At 34.2% G+C, this 24,556-nt stretch overlaps 1 protein-coding gene across 1 annotated transcript in view; it reads right to left on the bottom strand.

Moving 5' to 3' along the window:
- The window catches only part of amon (amontillado), a 152,431-nt gene that overhangs the window by 10,864 nt on the left and 117,011 nt on the right, over nucleotides 1-24,556 (bottom strand). Inside the window, exons 6-9 of the mRNA XM_065362714.1 lie at nucleotides 9,722-9,810; nucleotides 1,967-2,142; nucleotides 1,441-1,653; nucleotides 1,084-1,184 (exon numbers count right to left, since the gene is read on the bottom strand). Coding sequence (XP_065218786.1) covers nucleotides 1,084-1,184; nucleotides 1,441-1,653; nucleotides 1,967-2,142; nucleotides 9,722-9,810 — 579 coding nt within the window. The remainder of the gene's footprint in view (nucleotides 1-1,083; nucleotides 1,185-1,440; nucleotides 1,654-1,966; nucleotides 2,143-9,721; nucleotides 9,811-24,556) is intronic.

Genomic DNA, 24,556 nt, shown 5'->3' with positions numbered 1-24,556 from the left:
GCAACTTTTGTCATTTTTGATTTTAGAAAGTAGATTTCGAGCAAAAATGACATTTCGTGAAATTGATTGAGCTGTAGACCAAACGTCATAGACATTTTGAGACACCTTTGAAAATTCATTCTTGCACAGCACAACTTTTTTATTCGCTTTGAAAATCAGTCCCAAAAATCGATTTTTAGATGCCCAAATTCATTTTTCTGCGCCTTCTGGAAAAATCCAGATATTGGAGAAAAATTGAAAATTGCACTGGAGACTCCAGAATCTACTGAAACAGTGAGATTTGGTCCGTAGGAGTTGATATTAGATTTTGGAATCATTTTCACAGTATTTAAAAAAAAAAACGTATTTCTCCAAAAATTTCATCATTTTTTTGGATTTTCAAAAATTTGTCAAAAATTAAAAAATTCAATTATTTGGAAAGCTGAAATTCTGATCGTGGGGGTTTCAAATCATTTTTTTTTTTTTCAAAAAATCTTGATCCTCTTTTCAAATTGAAGGAGGACAACTCCAGAGGTTGTTTTGTTTGAGCGAAAGACTGCCCAGAAAAATATTGAGCTTTCAAGTCATTCAAAAAAGTGAAACCAGGGGTCCAGAAATTGAGGCAGTGTTACGCATGAAGCAGCTTGATCCCCCCTCCCACCCACCAAAAAACCTGTTTATTGGGATATTTCAATCTACTGAGCATGAACGAATCAACTTTCCTCAAATTCTGAATTCCGGCCACGTTCCATCTCAATTAAATCAATTTTTCATCAGCAATGAAAACCAAATCAGCAAAAAAATTCTCCCACGAACGACTCGCTCGAAGAATATTCATTTATTTACAAACAGTTCACGATTCATCATCACCGCTAACAAATGAAATTGTCAGTCGAGAATAACTTTTTGGAAAATTCGATTCATATCACGAATGGATGAACTTGGAAGAAAGTTTTACAAAGTCATTTTCGTCTCCTCCAACCCTCCCGGTCCCCTATTTGAATCCACAACTAAGTGTGGGGGTACACTTGACAACACTTCAGACGTGAACATTTTACAAAAGCCAATGGCAATATTATTCATAAAACGAAACAAATAACTTACTTGGCTTCTAAGGCTAAAGCGAATACACCAGCTGCTTCAGGAGCTGCTGCACTGGTACCTGAATGCGTAGTCGTACATTTCCCATATAAATCCGTAGTTGCCTAGAATCACAAAAAAAGAAGCCACGTTGAAAAAAAAATTCCAGGAAGGTAAAGAAGACTCATTTATTCTTCTTCCGCTAACACTAACTATACGTTTCAATCACGATGGAAGAAGAAAAAAAAACTCATCTTAAAACAGAAGAAAACTTTCTTCAAAAACCATAAAAGTAAAGCTCATTACTATTGTAACTTTTTTTGCACGAAAGTAAGAAAGAATGACAGACAGGTATTTAAAAATTTGTGCAGTCAAACTTACCACGCCGGTGTTTGGATCTTTGGCACCGTTGCTAAAAGTTGAAGCCAAAGTTGACGAGCAACTTTCATCGTAGTGGGCGTTTTGGCCGTCGTTAATAGCACTGTTAATGGATATGGTCCACATACTGGCAGCGTATCCGTCGCAATTACAGTCGTCGTCTTCGCCTCCGTCTCCGCTCGCCCAAACGTATATGTTACCTTTACCATTACGTCCCTGCGAAAGGTACACGATAAAATATCCGATATGGAAGACACACTGATAGCCATCGTAACAACTTTTCCACATTATGGGGCAACTTTTTCACGCAATGTGGTCAATAAATGAAACAAACCAGCGAAAGTTTCGTGACAGTTTGATAACCTCGCGTAGGTAGCTAAGTTACCAATAACATATGAAAGGTTCTGTCAGCTATCTACGAACCTTTTCTTTGTTTCCAATAATCTCGAAGGAATTGTCTTCGAGGAAAAAAATTAAAACCACAGGGCGATTTTTCGAGATACGGTATTTAAGGTATAAGCGGACTTACTTCGTTAACACCCTTTACGATGGCTCTCATTGTAGCATTTCTAGGGCCATCTACGGTTTTACCATCATCAGTCGGGCCCCAAGAGGCGCTGTAAATATCAATTAAGTTTGGCTCGTGTCCCATCGAGTTGGCTTCTATCAAGTCAGTCATGTATGGTTGATCTAACATTCTAATACCTGTAATAAGTAATAGAGGAAACCAGGTTATTACACTATAAAAAATGGAACAGTCAAAGTAACAATCCATACAGGTATATTTTCTTAAAAAGAAATTATTTTAAATTCGAATAGCGAAGTAACTGAAATTCCTGAAGTAGATGTACATTAGGGTGGATTGTGAAAAAAATGTCGGGGCGGATTTTGAGCAAAAAGGAAGATAATGGGCACGCAAAGAGGGGACATTTTCAAAACAGTTGTGTTTTTTTCGCTCCTGTCGTTGCCCATGTTTGGTTTAAGGATGACAAATTCCGAAGAAGAAAAACTGTTACAATCGGATAATGAAAATTTGAGTTGAACTGAAAACTCAAGTTTTGATGGAAAAAATAATGATAAAGAAAAAAAACAAAAGATCGATTCGAATAAAGATAAAGATACATAATTCGAAACGTTTTGCAACTCACATTGGCGAAATTTTAACAAAATGATAATAATGGTACTCATTACAATCCTATTAAAATCAAAAATGTTTATTATGTAAGTATCAAATTTGAAAAATATTTAATTCTCGTTCCGTAAATTGATAAATAAAGGTGCTAAAATCAATCTTGATAATAATCAAGTTCAAATTTATGATGAATTATTAATTCAGGGAAATTATGATCACGATTGATTGATGATAAACGAAGATCACGGTTTCCTTTCCATGTTCCTTGAATAAACATGAGAAGGTATTTTTCGTTAAAAAAAAAGACAAAATGAAAAAAAAATATCGGTGATTTGCGTCAATGTTTTCCATCAAAATCCAAGACCATAGGGTTCTATACTGAGCGGTATAAAATTTTCAAATCGCTTATTCTTTGGATCAATTGGTGTTTTAAAAATTCATTCTTCGAAAATAATTAGTATTTCGCATTAAGTAATTATGCAAAAATATTGAAACTTATCATCCCTGGAACTATGTGGCGCCAATTTTTCGGTCATTACAGGAAATTTCAAAAAATCTAGAAAAATGACCAAAAACTCATGAAATTTTTTAGAATTCTTGAAGTTGGCACTATCTAAAAAATTGGTACCACTGCGTTCCAAATTTTTTCCAAATCTCAGGAATTGTATCTTTCAATATTTTGACTGGATTAATGCGAAATATTTGACGAGAAAAAATTTTCAAAATACCAATTTACTCAAAAATAAGCGATTTGCAAATTTTCAACGGCTCAGTAGAACCCTAAAAATGATCTTGGATTTTGACAGCAATATCACAGATCGACATAGAATCTCAAATCTTTTCATTTGGAACTGGACCATTTTTCCCAAAAAAGATTGGTTAGCGATAGGAGTGAAAAAACCATGATTTTCTCAGTGATGCCCCCTTTTCAAGGGCCCATATTTCACCTACCCTACAGGGACACCTTCGGAGCTACAAATTTTTCTGAGTATTTTTCAATCCAAAGTGAATGTCTCTGCTAAATTTGGTCAAAACTCGTCGACTGTTTTTGGATGGGGAGGGGGCGATCCACCCTTATGTACCATATCAAGCACCAAAAATTTAAAAGGCAATAATATATGGATGTTCAGTTCATTCTATTTGTAGGTTCATCGTTAAAATAAATCTTTTCCTAACTTTGGTTAATGTTTAAATCTTATAAAATAATCTTTGATTTTTTATCGTAAAAGCTCGGCTTAATAATCAATTTAATTTATTATTTCAAGAAGTGCTTTATACTTTGTGTTAATAATTATCTAAATAAACTTTAATATTTTCGTGAATACTGTGTCGTCTACATCATTCGCGATCTATTTACATGTGATGATCATCTCTTTGATGGTAGAGCAACGTAACTGAATAAGTGACCAAAAGATATTCCAGGCAGTTGTAAAGTTCACAACTGCAACGAGTACTTAATCTTACATTATCATCAAGGATCTCTGATTTACACCTTCACAGTAGGACTGGTCTTAATGAGTTTTTCCTTTTAAATTTTGCAAAAATAAATCAAACCCATGAGAGTCGAAAAAGCGTGTACAAGCTGTATTTCAGTGTAAATCTGAACAATTGGTTGATAATTTGATAAATAAAGACTTGAACTGAATTAACTGAAAATTGTTTCGGCGAAGAAGCTTTCAAAACACCAGAAGATTTCGGAACTAAAAACTTCAAAAAAAGGTAAAAAGAAGAATTTCTTTGGTGAACACAAGAAAAACCTAGAAGTGAAAATTGTCACTCCAAAGGTAGAATTATTGATATTATTCTGTTCTTAGCTAAGCAAAGTTTGGCTTTTCCAGAAAGAATGCAAAGCCCGAGCTATAATGAATGCAACTGCGCCAGGTGTGATCATCATCATCATACACAATTGTCCAAATGACTCCAAGCATGAGCACCCTCCAAATAAGGGGGGGAGGAGTGCCACGCTGAAATGATGATTGCAGGCATCAAACGTAAGATGATTAAGACTGAGCACCCCGAATTGGCAGCGACACCTTATCTGCGATTAATACATAACACCACAAAAACGAACAATGCCAGCGAGGGGTGGCATAATAGGTTCCACCAATCCTCCTTCTGTTAGGAAAAAACCACTCAGACCTGTATGTCACGTTATCCAAAAAAGTTTAGTGAACTTAGCATCAGTTGTCAAGTAAAAACAGCGCATTGCAGACATATAACAAAGTAAGATTTTTTCGTACTGTGTCACATTAATATTAATTTTCAACACTGAACAAGAAAAAAATGCAAATGAAAAATTTTAAAGATTGATTGAAAAAAGCAGAACTATTTGTGCGATTTTTGATTTTAACAAAACACGACAGTAAAAGAGGACATAGGTATGTGTTTTAGAGAAATTTGCGTTGAATAAATTTTCTATTAGAAAAAATTGTTTTAGAGAAAATGTCGTGGTACCTTATTTCATATTTTGTTGAAATATGAACGGAAAATTTACTGCAAACCTATATCGACGTTAGCGATAGGGTTTCTAGCCCAGTCTCGACCAAGCCATCTCACGATGTGTCGTGTAGGTGATCCTGAGATCTGCGTTTATTAACCCTTTGGTTCTCCAAGTTCCCATGATTGGGAAACAAATTGCTTTGAAAAGTCTGATACTGGTACCCTGCCAAATTGACAAATCACAAAAAAGTTGCGCTTTCAAAGAAAAACCATTTTGGAAAATGAAAGTTTTGAAAAAGTTCAATGAATATAAATTGGATTTTTTTTTTCAAAAATAATTCAACAACATGAATAAAAAACACGGATCAAAAGCACTTTTTGAAAATATTTTTTTTAAATTAACAGAAAAAAAATAATAACAATACCTAGTAAAAAAAGCTCATCGATCAGTTCACAGGTACCTACAGCAAAAATGAAAACTTGGTGAGAGAAGTGCCTTTGACCAAAAATGAAAAAAACAAAGATTTTTTATTACTTAAGTCATAAAATCTGGTCGCAAATCGTCGATCCAATTTCCAACAAAATTTTATGGCTTGATAAAAAACCTTCTCTTACAACATAGATTTTTGTTTTTTCAATTTTTAGGTTGAAGCGAGTGCCCTTTTTTCACCAAGTTTTCATTTCTGCTCAACTTCGGAACTGCCAGATGACCCTTTATGTTACTTACCTATTGTAATTACAATTATTTAAAAATATTTTCAAAAAGTATGTACTTTCAACAAATGTTTTTTTTACCCTTGTTAAATTATTTTTGAAGAAAATTTCCAATTTATATTCATGTGTCTTGTTGGAAATTAAGGATTTGAGCTTTTTCAAAAGTTTCATTTTTCAAAATGATTCTACTTTGTAAGCTCAACTTTTTTGTGATTCGGTCAGTTGGGTAGGGCACGCTATTCCACTTTTTAAAGCAATTTGTGTTGAGAAATGGTCAAATGGAAAAATTTAATTGGTTGTATCTTATTCGTTGGGGCATGGTTTTTTCCTTATGAGGCAGTATAAGGTTTTTTTAGTCCAGTTTCAACAATGCGTTTAATCGCGGCAGATGTGTCATACTTAGAGTAAAATATTATTATAAAAATTTACTGCCTATAATGTGTTATTAAATTTCAAATAGTTTTTTTTGGAACGGATGTTGTTATTTATTGTGTTCATTGGTCAATCCGAGTAGGAGTACCACAATGAAGCGCCCAATATTATATCTTCTCTACACGGTGACATCCCTTTGATAAGCAACATCACAATGGCAACATTTGCTAACAACACTGCAATTAGGTACCTCACAAAATTTGATCCAGATGTTGCAATGGACAAATTACAAAACAACTTAAATGCAACAAATGGTGTCAAACTAGGAGAATCAAAATCAATAGTGAAAAATTGAGCTATGTCCTTTTTATCAGAAGAAAAGTCGAAACAACTTGCACACTAATGTTTAATAACAATGAAACACTCAGCGACATTTTGAATGGTAGTCGATTGCATATTATGAAGAATGTTTTTTTGAACTTTGAACTGATGAACAGAACAATTGGTAGATCTATCACGTGGATAATAAGGAGTTTGAAAAAGATCCGGATGCCCAAGCATATCAAAGGAATAATGTCGATTACCAATCTTATAAAATATTTCAAAAATTTTCTTTTTTATTCCCAACAGAACAATGTTATCAATTGGTAATTTCAACCTGTACAAAGGAATGTCGAACTACACTTATTTCGAATACGTGGTTACGCTCTTGGTGAGAAAGGTGAGACCAAACGCTCTAAAAGTAAAACAAGTACTTACTCTACTGTACTTTGAACAAACATTGTCAAATATCTGGGATTACAGTGATTACACCTTGATAACCATCTCACATGGAGAGATCATATTCTAAAGAAGAGAACTCAACTGGACAAAAAACTCAAATCACTCCATTGGCTTCTTGGAACTAATATGCTGAACCAACAAAACAAGATCTTACTATACCTACAAATGTTCATTCAACCAGCAATTTGGTCGTATGGTATTGAACTATGGGCTTTGGCTAGTGAATCCAATATCCTGATTATTGAAAGATTCCAGAACTAAAATCTAAGAAAACTTATAAATGCACCGTGTTATGTGAAGAACAGCACAATTCTCGAAGATTGGGAAATATGTACCTAGTGTGAAATCAACGATATCCATAAGGAGTAACATCTATCAAGAAAGAATTTCTAACTAGAACAATGTATTATTAAAAAATCTTTTGAATCGCGATGAAGAAATATACCATCTGCGCATGATGTCATGTATTGGACCTACCACATTTTCCTGAATAAAAAAATATCCGAATTTTTTATTCCTGAATTCAATTTCCCAAATCTCATTTCCCGAATGCAGGTTCCCCAAAATATAATTCCCGAAAGGACATTTTTCTTAATGCTTTTTTCCCTAAGCTCTTTTATTTGGTAAGTACCTCGGGTTCCTGAACACGAATTGCTATGGAAAATAATTTTTTGTGGTGCTTAGGGTGGTAGTAGGTGGTGGTTTCATAATGCTAAACGTAATGGCAACAGTAATTGATGGAAAAAAGTTATTGCTCGACGGATATGTGTATCTGGAACTTCGAGAAAGGCACGGCTTCCATCGAGATGAAATCCCGTATTCCGCTTGTATGCGTTTTCTGTAGGGTAAAGAACTCCGGGTACAAAGATCCATTATGACTTTTTAGATATGGACTGCTAGTGGTACACATAAGCCAATGGTCTTGAACATAGTTCATCAGTTGGTCGCGGTTTGGCTTCTGCGCATGCCGGAATCTGAAAAATGATGTCGTACCAGGTGACGACGTTATACCTCCCGCACCTCCGTGTAGCCGTACCAGGGTGGTATAACGTCATAACAGAGCTGGCGCATGCGCAGATTGCAACCCGCAATTTACTATGTTCAAGACAATAGCCATATATGTTAAGCTTATGGACCGCTAGCAGTCCATATCTAAAAAGTCAATGACAAAGATCCCAGAGAAGAGATGCAGTTTTTAGAGACATTAGCCAATAACATTAACATATGAAATTATGTATTCCTTAAATGATATACTTTCAATAAAACAAATAATATTTTTGGCATTCACTTTGCTGAGAAAAAAAGTATGAAAAGTGTTTGAGGGCATATGAAAATCAAAAATTCGGGAAGTAGTTTTTATTGGTTAGGGAAACACTCATTCGGGAAATAGGATTCGGGAAAGGGGATTCTGGAATAAAAAATTTCGGTATTTTTTTATTTGGGAAAATGCCCATTCGGGTCTCCGAATTCAGGAAAATGTCCGGAAACCTGAATGATACTATTTTGTAACAGATTGCTTTTCTTTTTGTTCCTTCAATAAATAAATAAATAAAATTAATTATCCCCGAAAGTGAAAGAATGATGTACCAGTAGGGGTAGGGGTTGCGCCCGCAGCTTCCACCTAAAGGGAAGATGTGTACCTCCGAGTGGCAACACTGCTACTAGTAGTGCACTCTGTCAGATTAGTTCGATGTGCCACTCGCGAGGCAAGTAGGGAAGCACCAAAGCTCCGAGTATATTTTCACTAGTGCTAGCGTTAGGTAGCATTTTAGAGCTTCCATCAGGAATTTATTCCTGATGCCTTTTTATTTGTAAATCTTTTGTATGTGTTTTAATCAGAGACCATTAAAAGTTTGCAATTGCACTCTTTGAGTTATTTCGCGGTGTTTCACCTCTGCTAAAAAGATATCTTTCGTAAGGATATCTGGCAAGTACAGGTGCACTGGGCTTGACCATACGTAGTCACGTTGGGCACTTCCCTCTGTAAACCAAGAAGGTCCCAATACACTACAATGAGTATTTTATCAATTTTCTTTGCACTCAGTTGTATAGCGGAAGAGTGGTTAATAAATGAAAAAAATGAAATAAAAACCTACTCGAGGAACACATCAGATCAAAATAGCTTGAAGCCTCTGATGATCCTAAACATAGAATAATTTTTGTCAAAATCCAGATTCAAATAGTCCCCTTGCCAAGTGAAAAAATGACCCCGAAAAAAATTCTGCGAGTAGCAATTTTGAGCTGGATTTTGATGTAAGTATTTTGGTTGCGAAAGAGGGAAAATTACGATTTTTGAATTTCAGGTGACACAATAAAGGGGGCCAAAAACCTCCCATTTTCTCACCTCGGTGGCAGCAAAGAAACGAAATAAGGTTATCTAGGGGATGGTTTTCCAAACACAAATATGCATTCAAACTATTGAGTCTTTGCATACTCAATTACATTTCTTATAGCATTTCAGCCTTCAAGTAAACTTTACAGACAATTTTAGTCATTTTTTTAAATCACTGTATATTTTCTAGAATCTAATTCCCCAAATGGAATTTCCCTTATAGTCAAAATCCCAAAAACTTTAATCTCAAATCTAATTATTCGAATGTTTTTCTCCTGAACCTACTGAAAAAATGAGTTCAAGGCAGATACATGGTACTAATTCAAAGAACTTGAATCAAAAATGAAGTTTCTGAGGTATCCATATCGAAATATGTATTTACATTCGATCTTTCCCTTTCCCATCCACATTTATCCAAATATCACCATCCAATATTAGTCTAGCAATAGCTTCGATTTCGCGTATCAATTTCTAATACGTATATACATATAGTCAACTTTTACTCTACTTACCGGCCACTTTCGAGTCGTAGGCTACTCCGACGCCGCAAATACCATTATCTCTGGCGGCTGCCACCTCGCCCGCACATCTTGTCCCGTGACTGAAACAATAAGTTGAGCTTGTGTTTATTTACGCCATCATAAGAAGATTAATTCGTGTTACGCGATAGAATTAACGAAAACGTAATTCCATTATATCCGCTTTCTAAACTTACTACATAATCGAATTATTTCTTTACTGCGCGAAATTCCGCGCTACACCAATTCAATTTTCTCCTACACCAAAAACGATGGGGGTTTTTGAAATTTCATCAATTTCATCTCGTGTAGTAAAATCACATATGATAAGAGAGATCAAAAGTCCACCAAAATCGAGCGAAAATTATGCAAAATTTAGATATATACCTTCGTCGTATTCTTTTCAAAAAAAAAAAAAAAAAAAAAAAAAAAAAAATGAAGAAAAGTACCTAACGATTTTGTTCAGAAAAGTGGGTAGGTAGATACAAACGTATCTTCGACTTTGAATTTTTAACCAAGTTCGTGTATTATTACCTAACCGAAGAAACCGCCATTGCTAGAAACACTCAAATTGTGCCAATTTACTCTCATATAGACTGTCTGTTGTACCTACACAGTACCTTTTCTCGCATAAAACGTCGATCCTCGGTTAAATTTATTTAAATTTAAAGCCGAGTTTCGTTTTTGAAATTATATTTACATATTCTAATCGCGATTCAGCCGCGCATTTACATTTATCACAATGAGCCGCAGAGCCGCGTTCAAATTCAGAAATTAAATCAAAAATCAGGAAGCCGCGTTATCATCGTTTGTGTGGTTTAATTTGAATAAACGTATACCATACGGAGTGTTTTTGATACGATATGATGCCTTCGAAAAAATGAATAGGCAATTCGCACCACAATACGGTACACATACGAGTATTATAGGAGTTTGCAGATCGATTAAATTATAGGGTATAAAATGTAGCTTCTTGAAGTTTTTTTTTTTTTTACCGTACGTAAATTACTATAAACGTATACCTACTCGGTGATTATGAAATGGTTTATAGTTCCTTGAAAAAGCAAATAGGCAATTTATGTTACATCAGCTTACGTTAGTTTGTTTACATATTGTTTAAACTGAAGGTTTATGGATGTTTAGAGTAAAAGTTATCATGTTATTCGCGACCCAACCAACGCACGGATTCAAATATTTACATGTGTTTTTAATCAGCAAATAGGTTCCCATTCTTTGACTATATATACATGGACTACTATCTTCATTGTTGCCGATGAAGCCGAAGTAATAGAGGTACTAGATCGGGAGCATCGGGAATTTTCATGCGCGCGCAGGAATCCCACCCACCCTCGCACCTTCCAATCACGGTGAACCACGGAACGACGAACACCCTCCTACGTTCCAACAACCGCTACGCTCGTTGCAACGAAATCTCGCGCATGCTCAGAGCCCATGTCCCGATCTAGTACCTCTATTGCTTTGGCTTCACGATTCCCATTCAACAACAATAGGAGATAGCAGTCCATGTATATATAGTCAAAGTTCCCATTTCAATTGTTGAATAGGTTGGCCATTTTCTTGACGTAAAAGGTCCAATAAAAATGAAATTTTTTAATGTACAAGTACCTTTACAAAAAAATTCGTGTTTCCAAATTTTCAACGGCCCATTTTTGGCAACTTCTTTCAGATTTGCGATCATGAAGAAAATGTATAGCTAATCGTAGTTTGCCTGGTCCAGATGTAAATAACGTACTATTCTTTCAGAATTGTTTCAATGGGAAGAAGATCTTCAAATTTTTACTTTGGTGACATTTTTTTTTCTCGAAATACTCACAAATATGTACATACGAGTACATCATCAAGTACATTTTGGATCATGTTCATTAAATTTTTACATGGTTTATATTTTCTACAATGAAAAATTATACAGGGCCATTTTTGGAACCCCTTAACGCCTTTTCAGATCGAGCCACTTGATTAAAATTAGTGTTCTAACAAAATAAAAATCAAAAGAGCATGTCCTGAAACTTCGATTACAAAAATTTTAAATGCTGAAGTTGATTTTTGAATACGCAGGTACTTTTTGAAAATTCAAAAAATTCAAAAAATTCAAAAAATCTATACCGATTGTTCATAAGACAGTTGAAAAATCGTCATAAAAAATCTCTTTGGAGTTGATAAAATTTTCATAAATTTGCCAAGAATCCAAAAATGAGCTTCAGAGCTTGAAATTTTGCTTACGGGGTTTTAATGGCTGCTCTTTCGATTCATCTATAGTATTTGTTTGAATCGGGGAGTGGTTCCCAAAATAGCACGATTCATTTTTCATAGAGAAATCTTTGACCAAGGAAAAAGAGGACGATTTAGTTTGAATTCACATTGATGATGTAATTGTGAGTCGTTCAAAATATGTAAGTACGTCGCATCGAGGCAAAAAATTCGAACAAAGTTGATCTCTTCGAATAAAAAATAGTAAAAAAATTGTTTTTTTTAAAAATTTCTTCACCCATAAAAAAAAAATTTGAAGAAAAATATAACGTCGTATGTATATAAGAAGTGGGCACACTAAACAGATTTTTTACATTTTTTTCATAATTACAGATTTGAAAGAAGTTGCTGAAAGTACCACTGAGAAGAAAATTCAAAGTTTTCTACAGAGGTATGGTTCCAAAAAATTCAGAAAATTTTCATAAAAATGATCTTTGATACAGGCAACAAATTCGAACAAAGTTGATCTCTTCGAATGAAAAATAGTAAAAAAATTGGTTTTTTATATTTTTAAAATTTTTTCACCCATAAAAAAATTTGAGGAAAAATATAACATCGTACATAAGAAGTGGGCACACTAAACAAATTTTTTTACATTTTTTTTCATAATTACAGATTTGAAAGAAGTTACTGAAAGTACCACTGAGAAGAAAATTCAAAGTTTTCTGCAGAGGTATGGTTCAAAAAAATTCAGAAAATTTTCATAAAAATGATCTTTGATACAGACTAAATGTCCAAAAATTAAAAAAAAATTAATTATTCAGATACCAACAAAAAGTTTTTAAATAATTCCAAAAAAATTAAAAAATTTGTAAATTCGAATTAGATTGAATTTTCAAGTGTTTCGTGATTTTTGCATAATATGCAATAATGGAACTACTCAACTGGTTATTGATAAAGTGAAATTCATGTATGCTATTCCATCCTGTAATGAATTCCTCCATTCAATACACCCCTTTATTAAAAAACCACAAACGAACCTGAAACAATTCATCGTTCGTCTTCGACTATATACCGTTCCGCAACCGCAATATACAGCGATGTAGGATAAATCGCCTATTAAAGCCTTTGATGGAATCAAAACTTTGCGAATCACATCGTAAACAATATTTACCCACTGGAGACAAAACTTTACAGAGCACCGAAAGGTAAAATAATATCTAGTAAACTAAATGTAGCTTTGAATTAAACGACTCTTTGAACGCGTTTCGCTTTCACTCGACAAATCCACTACCGGAGACAAATCTCATCAAAGCAATTAAAATATCGGATAGGTTGCTCTTGCTGAAAAAGCTCCTTCCTTCCTCTCCACATTCCTGTAATCTGAATTTTTAAAATATACTACAATATTTCAATTCTAATTTACGATTTCAAAATTATACCATTTGCGTCGCAATTTGATTTTTTTTCACGATAAGAAATCATCGAGTAACTCGATATTTGTCTCCGAGGTAAAATTAAAGAATCAGATTTTTCATATAATTCGAGCGAAATATCATAACCGTTAAGACTATACTTGATAACATCTCTCGTCGAAAGAAACTCGCCCCTTGATGAAAAAAAAAATAAAAAATTCAGTCGAGATATCGTTAATACTTGGCTGGATTATACGCTCGGCGTACTCTATATTACCACTATGTAAGGTTGTTTTTTTATGGACCTTGGAATTACGTAGTTATTTCTCTTTCTTTTTATTTCACTTCGCTTTTTTTTTGCCTTATAATTTAAAGTACTAAAGTGTCAAGTACACGTTGTAGTTCAGGAACAAGAGGCTATTTTAGACAGCGAGCGTACAATGTATACGATAATACAACCATCTTTCTTTTTTCCTCAGCTCGCATCCCTCCTCCCTGTTTTTTTTAAGGCTAACGTAATCCTGACGGTATTCAAATTGGTATAATTTTTACGTTGCCATTAGCGTGGGATTCCTATTTATTTTGATGGTTGAAATTTTTTGTTCCGCCCTGCTTTGCAGAATATTTCTTTGCAAATATGACGAAAGTTATCGAAGCTCTTTGTTTACCAAAATATTACTCGATTGTATTTTTATCGATGTGTTTTAGGCCCACGTTAATACGTAGGAATTTTTGTCGTCGACTTTTTAGTGAGAAAGGCTGAAAAATGGAATAAAAAAACGTCAATTACTTTTCCAAAAGGACGATTTTTTATTTATTCAAGAGCAACAGTACAGAAGAATAGAGGATTGTTATGAAATTCATGTATTGTTGGACTTTTCTTTTTTCATTTCAGTTCATTTTGAAGAGAGAAATAATGTGTAATTGGGTTTCAGAAATATGAAATGAAAACATCAGAATCGAAAAATCATCAATCTGAAAAAAATCGATGGAGGCTGAAAAATGACTTGAACCGATTGGAAAGATTGGTAAATTTGATTTTAAAAAATAGAATCACGATTCAGCTACAGTTGTGAATCGAATTCAATTTTCACGATGTTAACATTTATTATATAATTACGTCCAAATGTCAGAAGAAAGTTATTCAGACTCTGAGTCAGTTAAAATCCAAGATCAAGAGGATAATATAGAAACGGAAGATAGGCTTCTTCGCGAACCTGTAAGTAATGTAATAAAATATTAAACTGTATAAGAAAATATTTTCGTTCGCTGTAATTCGTTATAGGTAATTAAAAATTCGCAGATTTGAAAATTCGTTATATTAGACTTTGTCTTGTACTCCGATATGTAGGTAGTTAGAAATTCTATTGCTTACTCAGAATGTAAAATTCTGAACCCAGTTTGTAAAAATTACTGGTTCTCAAGGCAATTTCAGGGGCGCATTATCCAGTAGGCACTAGAAGCAGTCGCTTAGGGCGTGACATTTCCAGGGGTGGCAAATTTTTCAATAAAAAATTTGCTACACATTTGTGCCGCCCTGTTGAATATATTGCCAGATAGGATTCTGATTGATCGAAGATCGAACAATGATTGAAATCATTTTGCTTATATTTTTATCAATGTCTGCTACAAATTGTCGTGCAGAAAGATCATTTTCAGCGATGAAACGAATAAACAGTCCTTTCAGATGCAGCCTGAATGAGGACAGACTGAACCATTCAACTATGCTGCATTTAAACGCAGATTTGACAATGCTGTTAAATATCAAAGATATCATCAACGACTTCTCAGAACAAAAATCTCGAAAAAAATGCTCTAATTTTTTGTTTATTTTGTGTTTTTTATTTTGCTCATCTTCAACTTTGTTGTTTTATGTTCTAATTTAGTGGATAGGCATAAGCACAGGCATTTTCAACTTTTTTAAAAATAAAAGTTCTTACCTATCCTAGTTTTGTTTTCAGCGAGGGGAATAAGACACCCATTGCCCCCCTCCTCGGTAATTCCTCAATGATGACAGGAAGGGCGGCTTTTTTAATCAGCTTTGAGCAGCTAAATACGTAATGCGTCTCTGGGCAATTTAGGTGGCCGAAGAAATTTAAAAAAAAAAATTGAAATTCTGAAGAACTCGAAATGTCAAAATAAATTAGAATAAATAAACTCGTCGCGATAAGTTTAAGAATTATGTATTTATTATAAATATTCATTGAATAAACTGAATTTCTTAATGTTGAACTTAATTACCGTAAATTTATCGATTATTTATGTGAACGAAAGATTCGAAAATCAAAATCGAAAATCGAAATTGTTGTATCGTGAATTTAGGAAATGAAAATTGTCAAGTCTCGTAGCGTGATTAAAAATTGATTCGTGATTCATTTGTGGTATTTGAATCGCCCCAATTTATAATTTTGACCATTACAGACTCAGGTTGGGGTGTAGATGGTCCACTGAACTGTGGATTTTCATAAATTCCAGACAAATTTGAGATACGTGCAGGAGAGAGGGACCTTACGGTGAAATCGTGTTGTTCGAATCCAAAAATTACCGGATTCATTAAATTTCACTTGCGGAAAATGTTTCGACTTCCAAAAGTAATCTCGACAAAAACGATATTATCGATTTAACTGAAACTTCACCGGAAGAGAAATCGGTTCCTCGCTGGGGAGATTTTTTGGATCCAAACAAACCAATCTTTTCGTCCACTGACGTTAGAAATAGAAAATTTCAAAAATTATCAATTTTTTAAGTTACTTCAGTACGTACGTATTCAAATACCCAAGTTCAAGTTGGGCGCAAAAATACGATCAAAACAATGAAGTACTAGCAAAATTACCCGCCCTTCGGGGGAGGAATAGATTTGAATACGTACGTACTGAAGTAACTTAAAAAGGGCGGGTAATTTTGCTAGTACTTCATTGTTTTGATCGTATTTTTGCGCCCAACTTGAACTTTGGTATTTGAAATTATATCGCGTAGTCATTTTAGTCGTTCTCGTTCTATGTAATGTAATGTAATGTAATGTAATTTAATGTAATTTAATACGTTCTCAACACGAAAGCATGGCTAATCAACTTATACGAAGCATTTTCTAAACCCCTCGATTATAATTGTGGGACGAGCCAGCGGTATAACGCGGGCCGCAGTTCAACCCGTTGAAGATGTTCCAGCGTGTCCCTGTTCCAATACTCAACAGTGAACCTAAAATTGCATTTGAAAAGTCAAGAAAATATGATAAGAAAGAGGAAATACAGAAATTAAAAAGAACGAACGATAAAACATGAGAAGAAAGAATTTGAAGGGGAAGATGTTTTTTCTACAAAGTAAGTATTATACATGATCAGAGAATTTTCATCATGCATAAAAAATGAAGAAAGAGGAAAGTTGCGAATGTCCTTTAGAATATAAAAGTATTTCATTTGAAATTGGAGATGGTGCACCACCTCATTTTGGTATTGCTGTTCGTCAGTACCTGAATGAAACGTATGGGACGAGGTGGATTGGACGTGGAGGTCCGGTGGCATGGCCTCCATGTTCTCCCGACCTTACCCCATTAGATTTCTTCCTCTGGTCAGAGTTAAAGAGACGTGTTTATAAAAACGGAAGACCTCAATCTCGAAACGACCTCATAAATCGAATTCAAATATCTGTAAATGAGCTCCGAGAGAACCCAGAGGGTCTACTAGCTGCATCGCTAAACGTATTCCATAGGGCGAATTTATGCATTGAAAAAAATGGCGACCGGTTCGAACAGTTCATGTGAGATAAATCAAATAAAGTTTGAAAAATCAATCATTTTCAGTTTTTTTTTCTTGAAATAAAAAATTCATAACTTTGGAACCGAGGAAGATATAAGGGTGCGGTTTGCGCCATTGAAAAGAGCGCCTTTTTTTACACAAATAAAAGTCATAAAAATATTAGGTCAATATAGCAAATTTTCCTGATATTTAAGAAAATTAAAAAAAAACGAATTTTTTTTTAGTTTTTCTGAATATTTTATTAGAAATTTGGGGTTCGCGATCACCTAACGCAAAAAGTTTTTATACGAAAAAAAAAGTAAATTCAATGCCCCTTCAAATGGCGCAAACCGCAACCCGCTGTCTATTATAGGAAAAATATTATGACAAATAAAAAGATTGTACGAATTTGAAAAGTCACTTTTTTCTCTTGAAATGAAAAATTCATAACTTTGGAACCGAGGAAGATACAAGGATGCGGTTTGCGCCATTGAAAAGAGCGCCTTTTTTTACACAAATAAAAGTCATAAAAATATTAGGTCAATATAGCAAATTTTCCTGATATTTAAGAAAATTAAAAAAAAGAACGAATTTTTTTTTAGTTTTTCTGAATATTTTATTAGAAATTTGGGGTTCGCGATCACCTAACGCAAAAAGTTTTTATACGAAAAAAAAGTAAATTCAATGCCCCTTCAAATGGCGCAAACCGCAACCCGCTGTCTATTATAGGAAAAATATTATGACAAATAAAAAGATTGTACGAATTTGAAAAGTCACTTTTTTCTCTTGAAATGAAAAATTCATAACTTTGGAACCGAGGAAGATACAAGGATGCGGTTTGCGCCATTGAAAAGAGCGCCTTTTTTTACACAAATAAAAGTCGTAAAAATATTAGGTCAATATAGCAAAATTTCCTGATATTTAAGAAAATTTAAAAAAAATCGATTTTTTTTTTTAGTTTTTCTGAATACTTTATTAGAAATTTGGGGTTCGCGATCACCTAACGCAAAAAGTTTTTATACGAAAAAAAAGTAAATTTAATGCCCCTTCGAATGGCGCAAACCGCAACCAGCTGTCTATTTTAGAAAAAATGTTATGACAAATTTTAAAAAACGAACAAAATGAAAGAAAAAAAATTTTCAAACTAGCATAACTTTGCCCCTTCAATTCCAAGGGTAGGCAAACATGCTTATATGTGCGCAGGATGAGTTGCCTACTTACCAGTTTGAAGGGGGTTATTCTTAGCTGGGACACCCATGAGAAGAAAGAATTTGAAGGGGAAGATGTTTTTTCTACAAAGTAAGTATTATACATGATCAGAGAATTTTCATCATGCATAAAAAATGAAGAAAGAGGAAAGTTGCGAATGTCCTTTAGAATATAAAAGTATTTCATTTGAAATTGGAGAAAATTGTAGAAAGCTTGATGATCACTGATCAGTATAGGTGGGGAAGAAGAGAAAGTTGAAATAAATAAGGATCTTGACAATATTGACACTTCCCAGATGATTCGGGTAAAATCCAAAATACATACAAATACTACCATTAGCAAAAAGAGGGCAGTCCTTAAGATAACAGAAGAGGCGTTCGAAATGTTGTGGACAGAGGACGTAACAAAATTTAATGAATGCCTTAGCCCGCAGTTATTCTCACTTTTGCATTAATGTTTCTTCAACAATGCGTACAGAAGGGAAATAGGGACATCAGATGCCACCCTGGCAAAATGGAAACGTTATTCTTGAACACTTGCAAGTTTGCCTTCTTCATTTTAGTTATAAAAGGAATTGAATGCCCTGAACAGGGTGTTCCAGAAATCGCATGCCAAAATTTAACTGTATTAGATAGTATTTGAGGAGACGACCAAGAAACGCTCTTATTACTGGTTGCCTATCTTGTTAATTGAAGGAGCTACGTGCTTCGCAAAACTAGACATTTACAGCAGTTTTGAAAAAAAAATCACTAAAAATAAGAAAATATTTGAATTATTCAAATGATGCCCATAACCCATAGTATTGAAGTGGAGGAACAAAAAATGTGACGACAAATTGCCCATTTTCAAAATTGAAGAGGCACACTTGATTCAAGATTTCCAAATTTGTTGTGCCTTGGATTTTAAAAATTTTGAATTTTCAAATTGTGCTTGTGCCTTCAATTTTGAAGATGGGAAATTTGTTATAAGTAAGTAATTAATAACATTTTTTGTTCGTCCATTTGAGCAGTATGGGTTGTTGAAGTCATTTACCAATTTTGAAACTAGAAATGAGAAAATGTTTGGATCATTTAGGTGACTTCACTAACCCATAGTATTTGGGCGGATGAACAAAAAAGGCTATCACGACAAATTACCTAATTATCTTCAAAATTGAACGAGCAAATGCAATTTGAAAGCTCAAAATTCTCAAAATCCAGGGCACAACAAATTTGGAAATTTTGAATCAAATTTGTCCTTTCAATTTTGAAGATAGGCAATTTGTCGTAATAATTTGTTTTGTTCGTCCACTCGAGTACTCTGGGTTAGTGAACATACTTTGAATGTTTCGAACATTTTCTTATTTTTGATGATTTTGTTCAAAATATAGTAAGGTCTTAATTTTGCAAAGCACGCGACTCCTTCAATTCACAAGATATTCAACCAGTCATAATACCGTTATTTGTTCGCCTCCCTGAATACTATTTACAGTTGAATTTTGGCAGACGATTTCCAGAACACCCTGTATACAAAACAAGAAGTTGACGAACCCTGAGATAGCACACCCCATTGAAATTTTAGCAGCCAGTTTCAAATTTAGCCCCCACAAAATTTTGAATTTTAAAATTTTCGAAAATCGCTATTCCGATGCTCAGGTTTTTCTCACGGCGTTGTCGTGGGAAAATTCTACCCCACGCGCTCGCACAAAGGACTTCTATTATTTTCCCATTCAACTAAATTTTTAATAGTACATCTTTCAAGGATTATTCAAGTTTTCATCAAAAATAAAGAATTTAAAATGATCTTCGAAAAATATGATACGAAAAATTTAGTTGAAAGGGAAAATAAAACAGCCTCCCTCGGTCAAGCGCGTTGGTTAAATTTTCCCACGACTACCGTGAGAAAACCCTGAGCATCGGAGTAGCGGTTTTTGAAAATTTCAAAATTTTACTGTAGGAGCTGAACTATGACGTAGTTAATGAGACATATCATCGACATCGCGAGTTCGCATCGCAACCCCTGCAAATACAACGACGATCCATATGATGACTAGGTTTTGTTGTTCGTCATTAGGTTACACTAGTCTGGTCATGTCAATCTAGAAAATGTATGGTCCAACTACGGTTTTGGAATTGAAATATATCTTCTTGTGATGATGCTTGGCATTCGATAACTTGGCCGGAATAAGAGAATTTTGGTCAGATAGATGTTGGTGGCCTTTTGTTGGCAACTGCCATTTCAGGCAATTCATCAAATCTAAAAGCAACAAAATACGGCATAAAGATTCATGCATTATGCGACACTGAGACATTCTATTGTCGCAATACGGAGATATTTGATGGTGATCAGCCAGAATGATCACATATTCAAAGCAACTCGCTAATGGATATTGTGCTTTGACTAACAGAAGTAATTGCCGGATCAAACCGAACAATAGTATGCGACAACTGGTATACCACCCTAGAACTTGCAATCGCCAACAACACATTAATTGAGAAAGTTACAAAAATTAGTCCAATAACCCATACAATGGATTTTATTTGTGGGGTCATGCAAAACACTGGGTCTATGACAACTTCAACTTACCACCAGTGAAATGATTTATGGTGGAACTGTATTGAAATAATTGAAAGAAAGTACAAGTTCAAATTACCCCCTTTGACCCTTCATAAAAATAATCAAAAACTGTGGGAAAAAAGTAACTATCATGATATCCAAAATAGCAACATCAATTCCAACTCTGATCTTATTATGAGTTCAATCAGAGAAGAAAAAAATATACTTAATTACCTCACACCGTCAAAAGCGACTAGAGATCTGTATAAATACAACCATCATGATAATATTACACGGGAATTCAGAGGCAAACCACACAGTTAATTTCTGGCTAAAATTAATTCTAAATGAAAACATCCCACAGCAAATTACACTCGAGCTGAATTTATCACCGGTTTATTTTTCACTCAAAATCCGGAATGAAAAAAAATACCTACTCTTGTATTTAAATCTCAATACGCAGAGATGTAGATTTTTTCATTTTGAGAGCTCGATGAATAATTAGTCAGATTTAACTCAGCGTTGTTGTCGAGGCGATTACACGGCTAATGTAATTTTGACTGGGAATTTTCGCAATAATTTCAACAAATGGGAGCCTTTATTTCTATTGTTAATTGAAGACGTATTCCGCCATTTGCATTTTTATTACACCTGAGCGCGTTAGATATTCCAAAAAGAGAAAGCATCGAGGTTGTAATTATGACAAAATATAACGAGCTAGGTATGTTTTTCGACAACATTTTTCAATTTAATCTTCTCCGCGAGAAAATCGTCGTAGAGCTAGTAACATTTCCCGTTATGACTTGGCGCTTGAACCCCCCCCCCCTTCCGAACCCTCTGACCTGACTTATGAATGTGTCGCTGTCGACAGTTTATATCAGTTAGTTTCTAATTTTTGTCTGCACAGAACACAGATACAGCACATATCAAATCTTACTAGTGTGCCAATTAAGATTCAACATGGTTGCCTAAGAATTTAAAGTAAATCTTCGAACATTACAACCCTCCTGTCCTTCGAAAAGAAAACGAAAGCAAACATGGGTGTAGAAGCTTATTTGAAATTAAGTTACATGTAATAAAAATAGAAACCTAGTCACATATTTTGGCAAATTCGTACATTATACCTACTAAGTACTTTTGCAATGTGTAAAAAGTTGACAACACACGAGTCACAAAATATGTAGGTATGTAGGTACTTACAGGTGAAGGTAATTATACACAACTTGTCAAAACAAACATCAAACAACAACAAGAAACTAGAAAACGATGTAATTGTGTAAAATCTGCAGTAATTTACAATCGTTTCAAATGGCTGCTGCAATAAAAAAAAATGTTTTCTTCGAGAATACGAAGAAAACCACCAAATAACATTTCCATTCAACCCATCTCGAAGTTAAATTCTATGAGAACGCCCTGAAATGAGAAATGATAATATTTTACGCCATTCTCAAGGTCCACATAAGTGTAAGTTGTATTTCATTGTATGCTTTCGGCTTTGATTTGCCTATAGGCCTATGAATTGCATTTGGTAACGACAGGCGTCAAAATTTTCCACAATAGCGGAATACCACTGTGTATCCCAGTGCTTCACAAATATACTATATCTGGTATACTACATATAAAAGCAATGAATTACCCCGACTTTATCTGTATTACGCGTCTGGATAGTGGAGATAAGCCTCCAGGATTTTTTTTCTGTCCCCTCTTCCAACGGAATTAACGATTTTCAGATTTCTAGTCGGCAGTGGTTTCCAAAACGGAGGACATCCTGGTATGCTGACGTCATTAGCGACCATATAAAGGAGATTTGAAAAGAGGGTTTTCATTTGAGTAGAATCAAATAATCAAGTCAATAATATTATGGAATGAGTCAAAATGAAAACCTTTCAATAGTACGAAGAATTGGGGGAGAGGGGAGGGGAGGTACTTGAAATCTAATTCACACCAATTTTTGTCCAAATTCTGGTATTCATGTTTTGAAAATAACGAACTTGAAGGGATCATTTTGCATATTTTTTTGAAATTTGAATAGTGAGGAAGGGGAAGAGGAATAAACATTAGTTTTTTCAAAACAACGCATGGGCGAGTTTAATTTAACTATTTTTGTTTAGTTTAATGACAAAAACATACACAAAACGAAAGTATCACCAGGGGTAACAGATCTACTATTTGGTGTACTCGAAAAAGTAATGGACTATACTGACAATCAGTTATCAAACTTAGAGGTGAAAAAAATGAATATAGTATTTCATTTTTATTTCAAACAATAATTCACAATCTATATTCATTTTTCAGAACGATTTTCTAAATCCACCAGCAATAGAAAAGCGTAATAATGAATGAAACTCTAAATTCAATTTTTGGATAATTGTAACTTGTTTTATTCATTTTTTTAAAAAAGCTGAAATTTGTTTTCTGATAAAAATTGAGAAAATGGAGTATTTTCCAATCATAAATAATTGTTTACATAATGTTACAGCCTCTAGGCAGATTTCTTTCAATGTAGATATGGATAGTGATGATGATGATGATGATTCTGAAGATATGAATAAGATCGAGATGGAAGACTTTGTGAGGAAAATTCTCCCTCAAATGAGAGCTAGACAATGTCAAATGCACTTCCGACTTACACCAAAAGCGTTTGAATGGATTTTGCGAGAAATTGGACCCCTTCTACAACATAAAATAGAAAATTCCAGACCCACCATACCACCTGAAAAACAATTGCTTGCCATTATCTGGATGTTAGCAACCCTGGATTCTTATAGGTACATATGTAGGTTCATATTTTTTGTTAAATTTAGTAAAATTCTTACATTTCCAAACCTATGGTAAGGTATCGCACAAAAATAAAATTTTTGAACCGGACAAAGTTAGATTGAGAGAGCATAAAAAAATAGATCGGCAGCCAGAATTTCAAGTGCTAAAGTGCATTTTCTGATTTTTAGTGAATTTTTGAAAATTAAATTTTGACAAAAAATTAGAAAAAAATCAAAATTTTACTAGATTAACCTAGAAAGCGGAAATCCAAAATATTACCCTATTTACAACCTGCCGAATCGATTGGAACCGATTTTGAACCATTTTCATCAGTTCTGGAGTCTCCAGCAAGTGATTGAAACTGTAAATTTCCACAAAATTTCACCAAATGAATTTGAGAAGCCGAAATTCTCTGTGCTAATTTCAACATCCCGGATTGACTGGAGGGGGTTTTGAGTCGGTATTTTTGGAAATAAGTCAACAGTTTTTCAAAAAATTCCAAAAATCCGTCCATATCAACTGACCGATTACACACAATCTTTCCAAAATTGGTAAGTTCCGGTTCAAAACTATATTTTTACAGTTTACGTCTCATTTTTGACATAAATGTAGGTACTGGACAGAAACATGGTTTAAAACTGGAAAGCACCGATTTTGAAAAAATTGTGTAAATTGGTTGAGTTGGATAGATTTTTTGGAGTATTTTAGGTAACTGGAATTTACAAAAAATTGCTGGTGAAATCACCTCCATCAGTCAACTTAGCATGTTGAAATCTCGCGGTACAGAGTGGATTTCAGCTTTCCAATTTCATTTGGCGAAATTTTGCAGAATTTTCAAGTTACAAACAAAACCAGTTACAAACAAAACCAGTTTCAATCAATGTGGCATGTCGACATTAGGGTATACCTAAAATATCAGCTTTCTGGGTAAATTCGGTGAAATAATTTGAATTTTTCTCATTTTTAGC

Source organism: Planococcus citri, chromosome 4 (genome assembly GCF_950023065.1).
Source record: "Planococcus citri chromosome 4, ihPlaCitr1.1, whole genome shotgun sequence".
In the NCBI taxonomy this organism is placed as follows: Eukaryota; Metazoa; Arthropoda; class Insecta; order Hemiptera; family Pseudococcidae; genus Planococcus; species Planococcus citri.
Note: the sequence above shows the minus strand (reverse complement) of the source record. Positions and strands in the feature narration are given on the sequence as shown.